This window comes from Girardinichthys multiradiatus, chromosome 10 (assembly GCF_021462225.1).
Source record: "Girardinichthys multiradiatus isolate DD_20200921_A chromosome 10, DD_fGirMul_XY1, whole genome shotgun sequence".
In the NCBI taxonomy this organism is placed as follows: domain Eukaryota; kingdom Metazoa; phylum Chordata; class Actinopteri; order Cyprinodontiformes; family Goodeidae; genus Girardinichthys; species Girardinichthys multiradiatus.
Window position 1 is genome coordinate 34,588 of NC_061803.1, and position 20,934 is coordinate 55,521.

At 46.1% G+C, this 20,934-nt stretch overlaps 1 protein-coding gene across 6 annotated transcripts in view; it reads left to right on the forward strand.

The window, feature by feature from the left end:
* Positions 1 to 4,529: 4,529 nt before the first annotated feature.
* jakmip3 (Janus kinase and microtubule interacting protein 3) overlaps positions 4,530 to 20,934 on the forward strand; it is a 62,312-nt gene continuing 45,907 nt past the window's right edge. For 5 of the 6 annotated variants that reach the window (XR_007040097.1, XM_047377964.1, XM_047377965.1 and 2 more), the window contains exons 1-3: positions 4,530 to 4,818; positions 7,024 to 7,227; positions 8,603 to 8,845. Coding sequence is in view for 5 of the 6 variants with exons in the window: in XM_047377964.1 (XP_047233920.1) it covers positions 7,093 to 7,227; positions 8,603 to 8,845 (378 nt within the window). In the remaining variant the exon portion in view is untranslated. The remainder of the gene's footprint in view (positions 4,819 to 7,023; positions 7,228 to 8,602; positions 8,846 to 20,934) is intronic. The other variant, XM_047377967.1, reaches the window with a different exon arrangement.

Here is a 20,934-nt window from a genome sequence, read left to right on the forward strand (position 1 = left end):
ATAAAAAAATTTAAAAATTTAAAAAAAGAAAAAAAATATATAAAATTAAAAAAATATAAAAACGCGAAGAAGTGCATTAACAAAATACGTTTTTTTTCCTTTTGGAAAAGACTGCTTCCCCTTTGGGAAACACTACCTTGGTTTAACACCTTTCATTTAATTTGGCATAACAAATTTTAGTTCATTTACACACATATATATTATTTTTCTTAAAAAAAACAAGCTTTAGTTTACGTATTGTTTCCCCATTTGGGAAACCCTCCCTTAGTTGTTGGTTTTAATAATTTATAAAAACAAAAAAGCTTTAACCCACTTCATGGGAGACGAATGGACTACGGTCCGCTATGGTGGCGGACGACAAAGAGGCCGTCAACCAAACAAAAGTCGTTGGCGCGGGGGACCTGACGGGTTGATGGACAGTGCACCTCCCTTCTCCTACGGGAGGAGGAATCAGTTCCCCTATCCTAACCCTAACCCTAACCCTAACCCCCTTGGCTTTGCGGCGGGTGGAGGCCCCTCCTGGCTTCATCCGATTCCTGGAATTACCTGCACGATCTTTGCCTGGTTCCTGGGCCCTTGCTCGCTCCCTGATGTGGTATTAGGATTGTGTTATTGTGTACCTTCCACCTGGGTCTAACATACGGAGATGAGCTCTTGAGTGACATGCGTCGGCCCGTGCCTTGCCTTTGACTCCCTACACCAAACTTTTTCGGTCATTAGACTGAATTAGGGGGATGTCATCGTGACACTAAACTCACCCTAACCCTAACCCTAACCCTGCAGTATCATAGGAGGGTTAAATTAAAATTATTTTTTGGTTTGGAGGAGAACTCCACTTACCAGCCTTTCGCTGCTAGATCCAACTGGTCACCTTCCATGAGGGATCTGCCTCCTGAAGTCCAAATTCTGATCAACAGGGACCTGAATTTTTTCAAACAGAAACCCAAATTAGACACATTGGAACCCAATTTGACCCCAGCTGAAATTTCAGCATTGGATGAACTCAGACGGCATCCAGAAATTGTGCTGAAACCAGCAGATAAAGGGAGAGCAATAGTCATCCTGGATAAGCAACAATATTTGTGGGAATGTGCCTGACAATTATCTGATTCAAATTATAACCACAAATTGGAAAAGCCTATCTACCCGGATACAATTCCTGTGATTGATCAGATTATCACTAAATTGTGGAAGAAAAAATTCATTTCGGCTAAGCAAAAAGAATATTGAGCCCCATTACTCCCAGACCTAGATACTTTTACATTCTTCCAAAAATTCATAAGGAACCAGTTAAATGGAGTATTCCTTATAAAATCCCCCCGGGTAGACCCATAGTCTCAGATTGCGGCAGTGAGACTTATGGCACGGCTGAATTTATAGATTATTTAAATCCCCTGTCTAAAAAGCACCAAAGCTATGTTAAAGATACATACCACTTTATTGACATTATCAAAAAGGTCCAAATTCCTGGGCATTCCATCCTGTTCACACTTGATGTGGACAGCTTATACACAAATATTGTGACTGTAGAAGGATTAAATGCAGTCCGGGATGTCTTTTTGAAATACCCTGATGAAGGGCGACCAGATGCTGCACTGCTCCAGCTGCTGGAGATTAACCTCCGCAGGAATGACTTCCTGTGGAATGGTGAGTGGTACCTTCAGGTTAAGGGGACAGCAATGGGGAAGCGATTTGCGCCCTCTTATGCAAACATTTTCATGGCTGCCTGGGAGACTGAAGCCCTGGAAGCATGCCTTAAAAAACTTGAACTTTATTTTAGATATCTGGATGATATCTGGGGTGTTTGGACTCACTCAGAGGAGGACTTTCAACCTTTCTTACACACACTAAATAATATCAATGCCTCCATCAAACTTAAATCGACCACGAGCGTTACAGCAGTGGATTTTTTGGATACCACCACTTATAAAGGCCCTAAATTTGGCACCACCGGAATATTGGACATAAAAGTATTTTTCAAACCCACTGATACACATGCCTTATTACACAAAACGAGTTATCACCCTAAGCACACTTTTTCCGGCATAGTTAAATCCCAAGTGCTTAGATTTTACAAAATATGTACACAACACTCTGATTTTTGTGAGGCAGTCAGAGTGTTGTTCTTTGCTTTGTCCAGCAGAGGCTACCAGAGGTCTTTTCTGAGGAGATGTTTAAAGAGCCTGCCTGAGTTTCCAACTAAACAAGAGAGGGAGGGCCCCCTGCTCCCCTTTCTGGCTACTTTCTCCCCCAAGAACCTGGAACTGTCCAGGGTTCTGAAAAAGAACTTTGCACAGTTCCAATCTAGCAGTGGAAGGCTGACCACGCTGAGGGTCATGCCTGCTTTCCGGAGAAACAACAACTTACAGGATGTGTTGGTTCATGCAAAAATAGATAGGGCCTTCTCCACATCCTTTTGCACACAGCACTTTTCAATTAGTGACTTTTAAACAAAAAAAGTGGCTACAATACCCAGTCAATCAGAAAGTTTATTTAGTTCCCCATCTAGGTGGGATGGAAACGCATAATTGTGTGTTTTTGTTGTCCTGTGCTTGTTGTGCTTTTCGTTTTGTGGGGGAGTCTGCCAACACACTGTATGGCAGACTTTTATTATTTCAATTAAATGTAATTCGACAACAACCTAAAAAACCACACCTTTTTGTAGAAAAACATTTTATTTCACACGGTTGGGAGGCAGCTCAGGTTATGCTTCTCCAGCACCATCCTGCCTGGACCAGGGGACAGCGCACCAAGGCTGCTAGGACCTGAAGGGCCAAGCTGGGGCTGACTCACCTTTAGTGATCTCACCTCTTGACCCTGCTGACCTGGGGATCTACCGACTAACTGAGTAGGGCCCATGCACTGATTTCTATCCTTAGGGTGGGGATCATTATTCTATTGTTGCCTCTAAATAACAAAAAAAGTGTTAATTCCATATTCATTTACACATCGCCCAATTCAATTCAGTTTATTTTGGTTCAATTCTGTTACAGTATGGTCCAGAACAGAAAATATTCCCTACAAAACATCTGTTTAGTCTCTTGGTTTCATTAAGGATGCGTGGAAGTTTTTTCGGCATCTCTTCAGATGATCATGGTTGAGTTTCTGCATTATAGTCATTTCTGTTAATGTCCCTGCTTCAGCTGCTATAGAATATTTCTTTTCTTGGGTTAGGGTTCTGAATCACTCAGGCCTATTTGTCTTCTCATGATTTTTGTATTATACCCTCCTGCAGTAAACCATAACACGGCGTTTATTTGTGTGTACTGATCAACCAACATCTGACAGCTTTCACTAAGAAACATGCTGACAGGATTTCCTCTTATCTTGGGGTATTCTTTGGTAAAACTGTTGACCACACGGAGGAAGAATCAATGGATGAGGAGGACTTGGGTTCAGAAGAGGAAGAAATGATGATGCACTGATTGATCGAACATTCCTCAATGCCCGCTCCAGAAATAGAAGAACAGTATAAGGGGTTGCAAAATGATCAACGTGATGATTTGGTAAAGCATAAAGCTGAAATGAATGAAGAATTAGAAGTGGAAAACCTTTTAGAAGTAAGAGGAAGATTAAACTGATGAGGAAGAACCTGTAGAAGAATATTTCTAGTCAAAATAGTGATATTGTGAATGTTTCATCCTGCAAACTGATGCATCCCATTGGGGTCTGGGAGCAGTACTTCTTCCAGGTCTAGAAAGTGAACGTCATCCTGTTGCTTATGTAACATAGTTAAAATGGTTCAGGTTAAATTCTGCTAAAATGCACCATCTGCTGGTCAAAGGTTATACTGCATTCACTCGGAGAGAGCAAGGTATTATGGGTAATCATCAAAGCCATGAGGATTTCTGACGAGGTGACACGTCTCTGCTATGTCATCCTGGGTTCCCTTAATTTTTGGTTCTATTATGACTGAGTCTGGTGAGTTAGATACACTTCTGAACATTAATGCAGACTAACATTACTGTTATATCTGCCCTTATTAAATATTTGAGGCAGCCTGTAACCCTGCAGATCAGGCCTTTCAGCCAATCAGTGAGCTGTTCTTTCTCTGATGTAACTAAAACTGACATTACAGCAAATGACTGTTGGTGGAACCAAGAGGTTTTTGAAAACCAATTTATTAATCTCTATGTGCTCTACATCTGCAGTATTTCAGCACAAAGGTTTGAATTATTACTGGACTCCTGAAAACCAAAAGACTTAAGTTCTGTGGTTTTTAAATTTTTCACTCAGAATCTGGTCCACCAGAGTCCTCTGTCTCACCTATGGTCTGTGATGAATCAAAACATTAATAAATATCATTAATTAAATACCACAGACCACTGATAGGTCTCACCTTAGTCACCCTTGCTGCAGCTGCAGACCCTGATCTCCTTTAACTTTTCTTCTTGAGTCAGCCGAGAGATGACTGATAACTGATGGATGTTAATAATCCTCCACAGCCGGTTGTGATGACAGGTTTTGTCCAGCAGGAGGAAACAGATATCAGAAGGCTGGGCTGAATTACAGTGAGGGATGCTGGGAGGATAAGAATAGGAAGAAGAGGAGGAGATGATGTAAGCAGAAGCAGCAGAGATGCTAACAGTGGAGTGACAGATGAACCCACAGTGACGGAGCCCAGCATATCGCGCACAGACCCAGCATCTACAGGCTGGCAGGGGAGGCAGCTGGAAGAAGGCTGATGCAGCACACATACACACACGCACATATACACACACACTGTGAGCTGCAGTGGAGCTAGCTTCTGACAGCATTATGCACAGGAGGCTGATCAGCACAAACAACGATGTTGCCTCCAAAACATCCTGATGCACGGTAAGTTCTGCATCTTTCTGCTGCTGATGTTGATAGCTGATCCTGATCCCATAGAAACAATCAGCCTGTCACTGTATCACCTGCCCTTCATCAAACAGATGGATCAGGAAGTCTCTGCAGAGTATGAATAAGTATAAATATGGTGACCCTACACAGATACAGCTGAGAAATCAGAGATACTACTACACACATACAGCAACTGAGATAACTGAGATATTAGAAATATTACTGACATACACAAACTGAAAAACTACACAAACACTACAGAGACAATACACTACACACATGCTATACAGATGTTTTACACTTTCTACACTATTACTATAGACATTTCTAGAGAGGCACTACAGCTGAGATACTACAAATATTACTTACAGTATTCACAAACTGAGCTACTCTACATACTACAATAATAGGGAAATGCAGATGAAATAGGGGAGAATTATTATTTGATTCCCAGCAGATTTGATCTCTCACAAAGACATATACTCTGTTATTTTATGTTAGGTTTACTGGAACAGAGACAGAATAAAAACACCCAAAAAGAAAAACATGAAAGTTAGGTTAAAAATGTATTTGTATTTTATGGAATAAAAAAAGTATTTTATCCTCAAACAAAATGTGACTGATTCCTCAACTCTTGTTGGCAGCAGAGGCCAGCCTTTTATTGTTGTTGGTCACCAGGTTTGCAGACATCTCTGGAGGGATTTTGGTCTGCTCCTTCTTACAGAAACGCTCCATATCCTGAAGACTTAGGTTTCTTGTAGTTTCAGCTCCCTCTACAGATTTTATAAGGAATTGGGGTCCAGAGATTGGCCAGACCACTCCAGGACCATATAGTGATTCTTCTTAAACCACTCCTTTGTCCCTTTATGGGTTGTTGTCATGCAGGAAGACCCATCCTGAACCAATCTTCAGTTTTCTGAGTGAGGTGTTTTCATCCAGGATTTTAAGATACATGGCCTGGTACATTATTCCCTCAATGCAGTGTAAAGTTCTATTTCCAAGCTTGATAGTAGAGATGGTAGAGATAGTAGAGATCCTTTGGTTCATATTCAGCAATTCTCTACCTCCATCCCCAGTGACTCAACTTGATGTTTAAGAGCTCAGTTATGCTCTTATCTTACCAAATCCTAGTCTCCCAATCTTTCTCAAAATCATCCAGGTGTTTATTAGCAAGCTTCGGACAGGCCTGTACATGTAGCAATGTTCGTCATGGTGACTATGGTTCCAACTGTTTTGAGGTCTTTAACGAGCTCATTCCATGTACTGCTGACTTCATCTTTCAAAGAATCAACATGACAACACAAGATGAAATCTTGGATGAAGCTGCAGAATAAGGGTGTTTCACTACTTCCGTTTTTTAATCAGCAGTGGTCTCTTTCTTCCCATGGTAAAATGGTAAGTGTAAATGGACTGCACTTGTGACACGCTTTTTCAAGTCCCGAGAGACCCCAAAGCACTTCACACTACAATCAGTCATCCACCCATTCACACACTGACAGTGGTGAGCTACAGTGTAGTCACAGCTGCCCTGGGGCACACTGACAGAAGTAAGGCTGCCAAAAGGCGCTACCGAGCCTTCTGACCACCATCAGCAGGCAAGGCGGGTTAAATGTCTTGCCCAAGGGTACAACAACTGAGACAGACAGAACGGGGGTTCAAACTGGCGACCTATCGGTTACAGGACAAATTCCTACCACTTGCCGACACCATCACCCCGGTAGTGTAATCTATTCCTGCATTGACCAGGTCTGCAACCTTGTGCCTGACTTCATTTGACCCATCTCTGGTCTTGCCCATGGTGGTGCAGAGATCAGACTACAACAGGTGGATTCTGTCACTGCTGTCTTGTATGCACATTACGAGTTGGGTACTTTCTTAAAAGTACTCAGCTCGTAGGGAATCAAATGCTAGTTTTATTCTATCAAATGCAAATCAGAGAATACTGCTATTTAAATATTTTTTTCCTGAAATTTTTGTTTGTTTTGTCATTCTCTCTTAAATTATACCAACCATAAAAGACCTGTAAGTTCGTTATAAGTTAAGAGAAGATCACATAATTTCCCTCACAATATCAGAAATATCCTTGAAACTATACATAAAACCTGATGAGCTACAGCACACAAATTACAGGCACATCTACACAGACATTGCAATGACACAATGCCTCATGCTGTAGTTCCTGGGTTTGTGTCTACACAGGCGCAGATGTAGTCAGAATTCAGGTTGACATTTAGCTGGAGGAGGGTGCGGAGCCAGCAGGTGTTGGTTATGTCAAAACGAGGAGTAGGAGGACGAGGGAAGGCAGAGCGACCAGATGCTATGGCAACACTTCAAGCAGCAAATGAGGAACTGAGAGCAAAACTAATGGAGATTCAGATTGAACTCCAGCAGGAAAAAAACAAGGTAAGGACTACAAATTCACAGTGACTGAATTGACTTTTTAGTAAATATTGTATTTGTGGTTAATTGGTGCCACATATTGGCAAGGGTTTGCAAGATGGTGGCATTGCATGTGGCTTGCCATCTGCCTCTGCCAATTTTGTTTGCGATAGTGCTTTTGCTGACTATTTTTGTGGAAAATGTCAGCTCCTTGCTGGTGTATGAATGCCAACAAAGGTCCAAACAGTATTGGACCTTTGTTTTGCTGCTCAGAACTTAAGAACAAACATCTGCATGTTCCCCAGTACTTCCAGAAGTACCAGTGCACCTGCTTAGAGCATCAGCTCCATCTGCCTGGAGGTGTCAGCAGAGATGCTGGGTCAAACGAAGTAGCCAGCAGGTAAAGTTAAAAACCTGTGTGACACTTACTGGGGGGATCACCCTCATTGAACACTGCTTCTCTGTCTCCTGGTGTTCGCTGAAGCCAGTTGGCATCTACCTGGTCCCCGTCGCTGGATTTAATGATCGTATGGAAATCTCTTTTGACGTTGCTGCCCCCATCTTTGGGGGCCTGACTCTGTGTCTACCTGTGACACCTTTCCTCCAGAGGGGCAACGTCCAAGCTTCTGCTGGCAACAATTTAATGCTCACCTTCTACAGATGATCCACATGGCCCTGTCTTTCAGTGTTTAACCCTTTCTCTCTCCTAGACATGGCTACTGACTGAGCTTCTACTGTGACTAACTCTATGTGCTCTCTTTCAGACTCTAACCTTGAAAACTGGATCAGAGTTTATCTGTTCTTTCTTTCTAGATGAAACGACTAAAGGAGCTACATCCATTAACATTTACTTTTCCTTCCCATAGAAAGGACTCCTGGATCAGTGCTTCTTTGTTCTCTTTGTGTCTCTGCTCTGTTCTCTCAAACCCCCAGTCGGTTGTGGCAGATGGCTGCTCATACTGAGCCTGGTTCTGGTTCTGTTGGAGGTTTCTTCCTGTTAAAAGGGAGTTTTTCCTCTCCACTGTCGCTACATGCATGCTCAGTATGAGGGATTGCTGCAAAGTCAACGCCAGTGACTGTCCACTGTCTCTACATGCTCATCCAGGAGGAGTGAATGCTGCAAGTCACTGACTGGATGCAATCTGCTGGGTTTCCTTAGATAGAAAAACTTTTTATCCAATTTGAATAAATAACTGAATCTGACTGCACTGTTCAATTGTTAGGATTAATTGGAATGTATGAACCTGACTGTTGTGAAGTGCCTTGAGACGACATGTGTTGTGAATTGGCGCTATATAAATAAAACTGAATTGAATTGAATCTTTGTAAACACGGAGCAAGTCCTTGGAACTTCGGCCACTGGCCTCCTGAGCGATTAACATTCTTCTGGCTCCACCAGGTGAGCCGTCTGGAGAGGGAGAAGAGTCAGGAGCTGAAGGCAGAGCATAACCGTACAACTGTCACCCTGACGGAGCTGAAGACCAAACTCCATGAAGAGAAGCAGAAAGAGCTGGCAGTTACCAGGGAGACATTGCTACGGCAACATGAGATGGAGTTAATGAGGGTCATTAAGATCAAAGATGGAGAAATCCAACGTCTGAATGGACTGGTCCAAAATCTGAGGGACGGATCCACAGAAAAGGTGATCACTGACTGATCATCAAGACATTTTGACTTCCATCCCTTACAACCATTTGTCATCCATCCAACCACCTAGCTATCCTTCCATCCATCCATCCACATCCATCCATCCATCCATCCAGCTATCCATCCTGAACGCATCACCTGCATCATTTGGAAGATTTGATTAATTGAATTAAACAATAAACACAGCAGCAACAAAGTAATGTATATTTTAAAGATACATTACGAACCTGATAGAAAAAACATCATATATTCTGAAAAATCGCTTTAACCCCTGCAGCCGTCAACAGTTGATAATTAAGTATAACAATATATTAGACTCACCAGTGACGTTCACTTCTTGAAGTGGAAGGAAGCTCAGCGGTCCTTCATGTGTGCAAACCTCTCTATGACCTTGCTGTTAAAGTCAAATAATCCATGTATAAGTTCATTTTCAATGGACAGCACTGCCAGGGAATTCAGTCTTTGCTGTCCCAATGTATTGCTGCTGTCCCATTGTATTGCGTGTAAATGTTTTTATCCTTTTTAGAGTGGAGAAGTTTCTCTCAGATTCAGTGCTTGTCATTGGTGTTGTGATGATTTGGATATGTTATTGTTGGGGCCATCCATTTGGTCGCAGCTCAAACGACGTCGCAGCTCTGACGTCACTGGAAGTATAAACCGGCTGAGATGCAGAGTCTCGGTGCCATTTCCGCCTGTCGCAGGACAGCGTATAGGAGGCGCATTTCAGGTGAGACGAGCTCGTAGGCGAACTTTTGCTCCACAAGGCAATTCCCGGAAGAGCTTGAAGGCTGGAAATCTGTCTGATACTGTTATGATTTGGGGTTGTTTGGTTTTTGGTTTCTGGTTTTTTCCTTATGTTTTTCACTGCTCCAGTCTTTTATCATGTCTCTGTTTATTATTTTCCTAGTCATGCTTTAGTTTTTGTCTTCTAGTTCATGTGCAGTCAAGTTTAGTTTTTGGATCTGGTTATGCTTTCGTTTCATGTTTTTCTAGTTATGTTTCTATTAGTTTGTTTCCTTGGATTTGCGTTCTGTTCAAGCCATGTTTTGCTCCAGTCACGTTTTGTTCTGTCAATTAAGTTTATTCGGTTCACCTGCACCATGTTAATCAGTTTTGTGTTCCACCTGTACCATGCTCCATTTAAACACACCTTGTTCAGTTAATCATCTCGGAAACATTTTTCATTTTCATGCTCATGTCCTGCTGTTCACACGAAGCCTGTCTTGCCAAGCCTGCCCATGTCTGTTTTTGCCGTCACCTCCTGTGAGTGAGTTTTTTTGTTATTAAATATTTTTCCACTTAAGATCATGCTGCCTCCTAGTCTGCATTCTGGGTTCGTCCACTGCTCAAGCCGTAACAGAATGTTTCCGCCAACCACGAACCCAGCGGACACGCACAAGGCAGATATCTTGGATCACTGGGTTGAATGGCAGAAGGAGGAGGCTATGAGGAATCTGCCGACCAACCTGGAGGTTGTGCCCTCTCCACTTTTCCTGGAGGAGATGGAACTCGCACCTTCTGGTCCTGGGTCTGGCCACGATGCGGTGGACCTCTTTACCTTCCTGTCTCGGGAGGCGGAGAAGTCGTTGCGCCGTTCTGCGGGGCTGTCAGTGCCGCAGTCGGCTTATGATGGATCCAGGTTGGCGATTCCAGTTCCAGGGATAGGTCCCCTTCGTCGCCTTTCTCCACTTGCTCCCCTGGCTGCGCACTCTGGTCCGGCAGTGAAGCCCTCGCCCTCCTCTCGCCGCAAGAAACGCCGGCGTGGAGCACCTTCCTGTGGTTTGGCTGGGGAGGAAGTGGTTTCCCAGCAAGCCTACGTGAGCGCTGCGGCAAGTAAGCCCGCATCTTCGCCTGCCACAGCATTGTCTCCCAGGCTCGCTGCACCTCCGCCCATGCCGTCTGCGCTCGCTCCAGCCCGGTGTTCTGAGGCAACACCTAACGAGCTGGAGCAGCGTTTGAGGTTCTACGCACGACAGATAAAGAGCTTCAGGAAGACCAGCCTCATGTATTCCTCTCCTGAGTTGATGGACAGAATCAAGCAGATGGAGAGGGATTATGAGGCTGCAGTAAGGCAGTTTTACTGCCGTCCACCTCCTTCCACGCCAGGACTCCAGGGAGCTGCTGCTGCTGCAGAGCAGCCCACTTCAGGTCTCCAGGAAGCTGCTGCAGAGCAGCCCACACCAGGTCCACAGCCAGGTTTACAGCCTGACACACCACAGCCACAGCCTGACACACCACAGCCTGACTCCAGGCCAGACACACGTCGCAGAGGAAGTCGTAAAAGGGACGCCCCGGCTCAAGTCATCGGGGGCCCCGGCGACGCCTCAGCTCACGTCACTGAGGGTGTCTGCGACGCCTCAGCTCCTGTTCCTAGCCTGCAGGGGTTCAGTGAGGAACTGGTCCTTGTTCTGGCTTCAGAACCCTGCGACGAGGGGTTCGAGGAGGAAGCGCCGCTGGACCCTGTTCCTGAGGGATTTAAGGAACGTTTTATCCTCGTTCTGGCCTTTGAACCCAGAGATGAGGGTTCGGCAGGCTCTGCTTCAGCCTCTGCTCACGTCACTGTTGGGTCCGGCTGACGCCTCAGCTCACGCCACTGAGGGTCCGGCCGACGCTTCTGCTCATGCCACTGAGGGTCCGGCCGACGCCTCTGCTCATGCCACTGAGGGTCCGGCCGACGCCTCTGCTCATGCCACTGAGGGTCCGGCCGACGCTTCTGCTCAGGCCACTGAGGGTCCGGCCGACGCCTCAGCTCACGCCACTGAGGGTCCGGCCGACGCCTCAGCTCACGCCACTGAGGGTCCGGCCGACGCCTCAGCTCACGCCACTGAGGGTCCGGCCGACGCCTCAGCTCACGCCACTGAGGGTCCGGCCGACGCCTCAGCTCACGCCACTGAGGGTCCGGCCGACGCCTCAGCCTCTGCCTCTGAGGGTTCGCCAGGCTCCACACCTCTGGAGTTCCACAGAGCTTCTGGGAGGTCCTCTACTCTGCTCAGTCGGCCTCCACGTCTTTGGTGCAGGCCTGGTCGCCCGCCGGAACTCTGTGCCCGTTGGGGACGACCTCCGGGTCGCCCGCCGGAACTCTGTGCCCGCTGGGGACGACCTCCTGGTCGCCCGCCGGAACTCTGTGCCCGCTGGGGACGACCTCCTGGTCGCCCGCCGGAACTCTGTTTTTGTTTCTGGGTTAGGGTTAGGATTTGCGTTCTGTTCAAGCCATGTTTTGCTCCAGTCACGTTTTGTTCTGTCAATTAAGTTTATTCGGTTCACCTGCACCATGTTAATCAGTTTTGTGTTCCACCTGTACCATGCTCCATTTAAACACACCTTGTTCAGTTAGTCATCGCGGAAACATTTTTCATTTTCATGCTCATGTCCTGCTGTTCACACGAAGCCTGTCTTGCCAAGCCTGCCCATGTCTGTTTTTGCCGTCACCTCCTGTGAGTGAGTTTTTTTGTTATTAAATATTTTTTCATTTAACATCATGCTGCCTCCTAGTCTGCATTCTGGGTTCGTCTATTGCTCAAGCCGTAACAGATACGAGAAGATCAGAGGATTTATTTGCCGATTGAAGACCACGCCACAATCTGCGCAGGTGAAAAACCTACAGAGGTTCTATGTCCAAGGAGAAGAGTTTCCTCCTTGTGTATGCAGTCGACTAAACAGTTCTTCATCTTTTCCCCTCGTGGACGGATGAGAAGTTACCGTTTTTTTTTCTTAATTCGATCACGGACGCATGATCCCCCCTCCTTTTCTTCAGACCTGATCCATCCTCAACCGGTGGAGAGAAGAAATCAACTTCAAAGTAATTTCGTTCTTTTCATATTAAACCGGATAGGTGCATTTAGAGGTCTGGGCAGGAGGAGGCAGTTAAGGTGTAGGATCACCTGTAGTTAATCTAAGGTATTAACTTGTTGCATGCAATACTGATTGAATTATGTTTTGCTGAGCTGTATTTTTATTTGCTGTGCAAGCACTGCGGAATCGTGGTTAATGTTTTGTCCGGCTGTTCCCAAATCAGCCAGGAGTTAGAAGTTGGACTTTTAAAAGTTTTTCATTCAAGGCAGCTGCGGTCTGGGCCTCGCCCAACCACTCTTTGTTGCAGTTTTATTGCTGGAGATTTTCCACTGGGTTCCCGCCTCAGAGTTTATGACCCTTTGTCAAGATTTGGGGCGATCAGACATCAACACGACAGGATGATTTCTTTCCATTTAACCCAAATTACACATTTTGTCCATAAAACTATGGGTTTGATCTTCATAGACACTAAATGCATATATATATTTTTCTTTTATTATCATTGTTAAGTAGTCATTTTTATTCCCTTTGTGTAGAACGGTGCTTGTTAGTTAGGTGAAGGTTTTGGACCAGAATAATGGTATATCAGGATTATTTGGCTTCAATAAATCTTCATATATATAATTAAGAGAAGCGTATGGGTTTATTTCATGCAAGAATGATTTATCTGTCAAAACAAGGTCGAAGTTCCTCCACCTTCGGTGAAGTGATTGAATAAACAGTGACAGTTGGTGGTTTTGGTTAATAATTTGTAATTATTAAAGAGCTTTGAGCCCATAATCACAACACCAGAGGATATCTCTGATTTCTATTCGTAAGTGATGATTTTTGGTTAAGAAATTAATATTTTTCAAATTATTATTTAAAATTATGATTCTTGATGAATATTAATTAATCAATAATCATATTCCTTACATTATGATTTGGGGTTGTTTGGTTTTTGGTTTCTGGGTTTTTGTTGGTCTTATTCACAGTTCAAGTTTTGAATCATGTTTCTGTTTGTTTTCCTGGTCATGCTTTTGTTTTGTCGTCTTGTTCATGTTTTGTCAAGTTTGGTTTTCGGATCTGGTTATCCTTTTGCTTCATGTGTTTCTAGTTTGTATTCAAGAGTCTCTGTTCTTGCTCCAACCACTTTCTATTCTGTCTATTCTATCTTTATCCGATTCACCTGCTTCAAACTAATCTGTCTCCTAGCTCCACCTGGTTTACTTTCCATATATACACTCCTGTTCCGTTGTTCTTCGCGGAAACATTATTCTGATAATACTCCTGTCCTGTAGTCACGCCACGCCTGTCTCGCGAGCCTGGCCATGTCTGTTTTTGCCTGTTCTGCCTGCCCGTTTGTTTTGTTCCTGCCTCTTTTGAGAGTGAGTTTTTGTTAATTAAATTGTTTTACTTACCGACATGCTGCCTTCTGGTCTGCATTCTGGGGTACTATATTTCGCAAGCCATAACAGAATGTTTCTGCCAACCATGGACCCCGCGGACACGCAGAAGGCAGACGTCTTGGATCGCTGGGTTCAGCATCAGAAGGAGGAGGCTATGAGGAATCTGCCGCCCGACCTGGAGGTTGTGCCCTCTCCACTTCTGTTGGAGGAGATGGAGCTCGCACCTGCTGGTCCTGGGTCTGGTCGCGATGCGGTGGACCTCTTTACTTTCCTGTCTCGGGAGGCGGAGAAGTCACTGCGCCGTGCTGCAGGGCTGTCAGTGCCGCAGTCGGCTTATGATGGATCCAGGTTGGCGATTCCATGTCCGGGGACAGGTCCCCTTTGTCGTTCTCCGCATGCTCCCCTGGCTGCGCATTTTGGTCTGGCAGTGAAGCCCGCGCCCTCCTCCCGCCGCAAAAAACGCCGGCGTGGAGCACCTTCCTGTGGTTCGGCTGGCGAGGAAGTGGTTTCCCAGCCAGCCTACGTGAGGGCTGCGGCAAGTAAGCCCGCATCTTCGTCTGCCACAGCACTGTCTGCCAGGCACTCTGCACCTCCACCCATACAGTCTGTGCTCGCTCCAGCCCGGTGTTCTGAAGCAACACCTGACGAGCTGGAGCAGCACTTGAGGTTTCACGCACGACAGATAAAGAGCTTCAGGAAGACCAGCCTCATGTATTCCTCTCCTGAGCTGATGGACAGAATCAAGCAGATGGAGAGGGATTATGAGACTGCCGTAAGGCAGTTTTACTGCCGTCCACCTCCTTCCACGCCAGGACTCCAGGGAGCTGCTGCTGCTGCAGAGCACCCCACGCCAGGACCACAGCCTGACACACCACAGCCTGACTCCAGGCCAGACACACCGCAGCCTGACTCCAGGCCAGACACACCACAGCCTGGGATAAGTCAGCCTCAACCCCCTCCACACGGCGCAGAGGACGTCGTAAGAGGGACGCCCTGGCTCAAGTCATCGGGGGCCCCAGCGACTCCTCTACCCATGCCACTGAGGGTCTCGGTGACGCCTCAGCCTCTGCTCATGCCACTCAGGGTCTCGGCGATGCCTCAGCTCCTGCAAACGCCACTGAGGGTCTCGGCAACGCCTCAGCTCCTGCTTACGACACTGAGGGTCTTGGCGACGCCTCAGCCTCTGCTCACGCCACTGAGTGTCTCGGCGATGCCTCAGCCTCTGCTCACGCCACTGAGGGTCTCGGCGACGCTTCAGCCTCTGCGCACGCCACTGAGTGTCTCGGCGACGCCTCAGCCTCTGCTCACGCCACTGAGGGTCTCGGCGACGCTTCAGCCTCTGCGCACGCCACTGAGGCTGTCTGCGACGCCTCAGCCCCTGTTCCTAGTCTGCAGGGGTTCAGTGAGGAACTGGTCCTCGTTCTGGCCTCTGAGCCCTGCGACGAGGGGTTCGAGGAGGGAGCGCCACTGAACCCTGTCTCTGAGTGGTTCAATGAGCAGTTTGTCCTTGTTCTGGCTTCTGAACCCAGAGACGAGGGGTTCGAGGAGGAAGCGCTGCCGGACCCAGTTCCTGAGGGGTTCAAGGAACAGTTTGTCTTTGTCCTGGTGTCTGAACCCAGATCTGAGGGTTCACCAGGCTCTGCCTCAGCTTCCGAGGGTTCGCCTGGCTCTGCTTCAGCCTCCGAGGATTCGCCAGGCTCCACGCCTCCGGAGTTCCACAGAGTTTCTGGGGGGTCCTCTGCTCTGCTCGGTCGGCCTCCTGACCAACCTGCGGGTTCCAGTCACAGGAGGCCGCCATGGTCTGTACGCTTCTGTCGGCCTCCACGTCTTTGTCGTAGGTCTCCACGCCTTTGCCGTCGAATGGCCAGAACTCTGTGGTGCAAGTCCTGTCGCCCTCCTGAACTCTGCCTGCTGGAGACGACCTCATGGTCGCCCGCCGGAACTCTGTGCCTGCTGGGGACGACCTCCTGGTCGCCCGCTGGAACTTTGTTTTTGTTTTTGGCCCTCCTACCGAGGCCCTCACCGCCCACCCTGGTCGGGTTGTCTTTTGTTTGGACTCTTGTGGGCGTCTGGTATCCGCCCTTAAGGGGGGGGGGGGGGGTTCTGTTATGATTTGGGGTTGTTTGGTTTTTGGTTTCTGGGTTTTTGTTGGTCTTATTCACAGTTCAAGTTTTGAATCATGTTTCTGTTTGTTTTCCTGGTCATGCTTTTGTTTTGTTGTCTTGTTCATGTTTTGTCAAGTTTGGTTTTCGGATCTGTTTATGCTTTTGCTTCATGTTTCTCTAGTTTGTATTCAAGAGTCTCTGTTCTTGCTCCAGCCACTTTCTATTCTGTCTGTTAATTATCTTTATCCCGTTCACCTGCTTCAAACTAATCTGTCTCCTAGCTCAACCTGGTTTACTTTCCATATATACACTCCTGTTCAGTTGTTCTTCATGGAAACATTATTCTGATAATACTCTTGTCCTGTAGTCACGGGTTAGGGTTAGGGTTAGGCCTGTCTCGCCAGCCTGGCCATGTCTGTTTTTGTCTGTTCTGCCTGCCCGTTTGTTTTGTTCCTGCCTCTTTTGAGAGTGAGTTTTTGTTAATTACATTTTTTTACTTACCGACATCATCACCCTCTTCATTCTGGGGTCCTATATTTCACAAGCCGTAACAGGAGAAGTGTCATGGTTTCAGATAAGGCCTCTTGGAGGTTGTTTTCATTAATGGACTTTAATAAAAGTGCGGTGTTGTCTTTGCCGAGTTCACTGTGCTGGTATAGGGACATCAACTCGGTTTTCAGCTTTGCCTTATTTGTTATTGGCCATAGTTTAATGGTACATTCCAGTTCAGCCTCTGGAAATGACTGCATAAACTTGGAGAAAAGGGTGCAATCAATGAGTTTTGCTGCCGTCAAATGGTCACTCTTAGTGAACCTCTCCTCCACTTGACTCATCACAGTGTCGCAGGTCTCTTTCATGACTGTAGCCGTGTTGGTTTTCCTCCTCTTACTTTCTTCTGGATTACTTTCTTGCACAATCACATCAGCTCGTTCCCTAAGACATCCTACATTTTTGTTGAAGGTTTTCATCGCGTGGTTGATGCCAGCTGCATCAATGTCCCGTTTTTGCAGTACACTGTAAAAAAATTTCACTTTTGGCATGAGCTTGGAAAAAAACTGCAAGAAGTGAAGGAACTTTGGTTCCTGCAGGTGTACAGACAGACCATAGGCCTCACTGATGGTCACCCTGTCCCATCCCTCTGTTGTGCGAATGTGTTCCAAACACTTCTTAATCTCCTGACGGCATTCCCACACAGCATTAACAGTTCTGCTTTTGAAATTCCACCGCGTGGCTGGAGGTCTGGGGATGCGGCTATCTGATGTTTCGGCAAGAGCAGCTGTTCTCTTGGGTGAACAAGAGAAAAAGGTGGCGAAAGCTGATAGATCAGCAAAAAACACTTTTAATTCAGAAATCCTTGCTGAGCAGATTTGTTGAAGTGTTAAGTTTAACTGATGCGCGTAACAGTGCACAAAATGCACGTTTGGATATCGCTCCTTCACAAGAGTCTGAACTACACGCACACCTCCGCTCATTACTGCAGCCCCATCATATGTTTGCACTATGAGCTTGTCAGTCAGCTTCAGAGGCTCAAGAGATGAAAATATGGCATTTGATAAACCAGCAGCCGTTTTGTCTTTCACCTCAATAAATTCCCAAAACCTTTCTGTCACTGTGCCATTTACCATATAGCGCAGCACAATGACCATTTGTGATTTACAAGGCATCGGTTGTCTCATCTGCCTGCACAGCAACAACAGGGTGCATTTGGCACCTGCCAAAAAACCTCATCCTTGTAAACACTGTACATACAATCTAAAAGTTCATTTTGAATGAAGGGATGAGAATCATAATGGCTCCTGAGTCTGGAGTCTCCCTCGCACATCATCTCAAATATGCATCTAATAATGTCTACGCAGGGCACTCTCACACTTTCTGGCAGGTTTTATACAGGTTATAATTCGGCTGAGAACATACCTGTTTTCTTCAGTCTGTCGGTTATGTTGTTCAATGCCACGTTGATATGCACTGTCAAGCTGCGATGCAACATTCGTTGTCCCTAGTAAAGCTAACTTGATACCATTATCCAAATGTGATGCACCACTTTCGTGTTTTACCAGCTTTTCTGACTGATGTTTTAAATCTTTAAATCCGGTTGGCATCCAGACAGTTTCCCCTCCAAAGAGAAGACAAGAAAAGCACAACAGGGATTTGTTCAAAATGCTAGACGTTAGCCACGTTTTCCTTTTGAACCACTCCTGGTTAAAGGATCTTGTTTTATCTTTACCTTCTTGAAAAATGGTAAAGTCATCCGGTGGATGTGGTCCCAAACGTTTCATTTCCAATTTCTCCTCCAATGACAAGGTGCGAAATTGAACGGTCGTTAAGTAGTCCACACGATTCATCATTAGTAGCCTACTGTATGTATAATTCGTATCAGTCCCTCATTAGCTAAAGTACAGCTGTCACAAAGGGCATGCCCGCCCTTTTGTATCAACCAATGGGAACACTTCAGGGCCCCTGGCTGCCAGGCCCTACTTATGAAATTAAAGTGCACGTTGAGCACGCGCAACAGTTTGTCCAGCTCATAACAGTGCACATAAAGGGCCAACTCTGCTGTGCCACACCGAGCAAAATCTGGCGAGCAGCATGGGCACAGAGACAAATTCACACACTACTACACTATTACCTTGTCTGATTTATAAAAGAAATTATAAAAATGTAAATCTTATATCTAATTAATAAAAAAAAACATACAGGGGATGGACAATAAAACTGAAACACCTGGTTTTAGACCACAATAATTTATTAGTATGGTGTAGGGCCTCCTTTTGCGGCCAATACAGCATCAATTCGTCTTGGGAATGATATATACAAGTCCTGCACAGTGGTCAGAGGGATTTTAAGCCATTCTTCTTGCAGGATAGTGGCCAGATCACTACGTGATACTGGTGGAGGAAAACGTTTCCTGACTCGCTCCTCCAAAACACCCCAAAGTGGCTCAATAATATTTAGATCTGGTGACTGTGCAGGCCATGGGAGATGTTCAACTTCACTTTCATGTTCATCAAACCAATCTTTCACCAGTCTTGCTGTGTGTATTGGTGCATTGTCATCCTGATACACGGCACCGCCTTCAGGATACAATGTTTGAACCATTTGATGCACATGGTCCTCAAGAATGGTTTGGTAGTCCTTGGCAGTGACGCGCCCATCTAGCACAAGTATTGGGCCAAGAGAATGCCATGATATGGCAGCCCAAACCATCACTGATCCACCCCCATGCTTCACTCTGGGCATGCAACAGTCTGGGTGTTACGGTTCTTTGGGGCTTCTCCACACCGTAACTCTCTCGGATGTGGGGAAAACAGTAAAGGTGGACTCATCAGAGAACAATACATGTTTGACATTGTCCACAGCCCAAGATTTGCGCTCCTTGAACCATTGAAACTGACGTTTGGCATTGGCATGAGTGACCAGAGGTTTGGCTATAGCAGCCCGGCCGTGTATACAGGTCCTTCTCAAAATATTAGCATATTGTGATAAAGTTCATTATTTTCCATAATGTCATGATGAAAATTTTACATTCATATATTTTAGATTCATTGCACACTAACTGAAATATTTCAGGTCTTTTATTGTCTTAATACAGATGATTTTGGCATACAGCTCATGAAAACCCAAAATTCCTATCTCACAAAATTAGCATATCATTAAAAGGGTCTCTAAACGAGCTATGAACCTAATCATCTGAATCAACAAGTTAACTCTAAACACCTGCAAAAGATTCCTGAGGCCTTTAAAACTCCCAGCCTGGTTCATCACTCAAAACCCCAATCATGGGTAAGACTGCCGACCTGACTGCTGTCCAGAAGGCCACTATTGACACCCTCAAGCAAGAGGGTAAGACACAGAAAGACATTTCTGAACGAATAGGTTGTTCCCAGAGTGCTGTATCAAGGCACCTCAGTGGGAAGTCTGTGGGAAGGAAAAAGTGTGGCAGAAAACGCTGCACAACGAGAAGAGGTGACCGGACCCTGAGGAAGATTGTGGAGAAGGGCCGATTCCAGACCTTGGGGGACCTGCGGAAGCAGTGGACTGAGTCTGGAGTAGAAACATCCAGAGCCACCGTGCACAGGCGTGTGCAGGAAATGGGCTACAGGTGCCGCATTTCCCAGGTCAAGCCACTTTTGAACCAGAAACAGCGGCAGAAGCGCCTGACCTGGGCTACAGAGAAGCAGCACTGGACTGTTGCTCAGTCGTCCAAAGTACTTTTTTCGGATAAAAGCAAATTCTGCATGTCATTTGGAAATCAAGGTGCCAGAGTCTGGAGGAAGACTGGGGAGAAGGAAATGCCAAAATGCCAGAGGTCCAGTGTCAAGTACCCACAGTCAGTGATGGTCTGGGGTGCCGTGTCAGCTGCTGGTGTTGGTCCACTGTGTTTTATCAAGGGCAGGGTCAATGCAGCTAGCTATCAGGAGATTTTGGAGCACTTCATGCTTCCATCTGCTGAAAAGCTTTATGGAGATGAAGATTTCATTTTTCAGCACGACCTGGCACCTGCTCACAGTGCCAAAACCACTGGTAAATGGTTTACTGACCATGGTATCACTGTGCTCAATTGGCCTGCCAACTCTCCTGACCTGAACCCCATAGAGAATCTGTGGGATATTGTGAAGAGAACGTTGAGAGACTCAAGACCCAACACTCTGGATGAGCTAAAGGCCGCTATCGAAGCATCCTGGGCCTCCATAAGACCTCAGCAGTGCCACAGGCTGATTGCCTCCATGCCACGCCGCATTGAAGCAGTCATTTCTGCAAAAGGATTCCCGACCAAGTATTGATTGCATAACTGTACATGA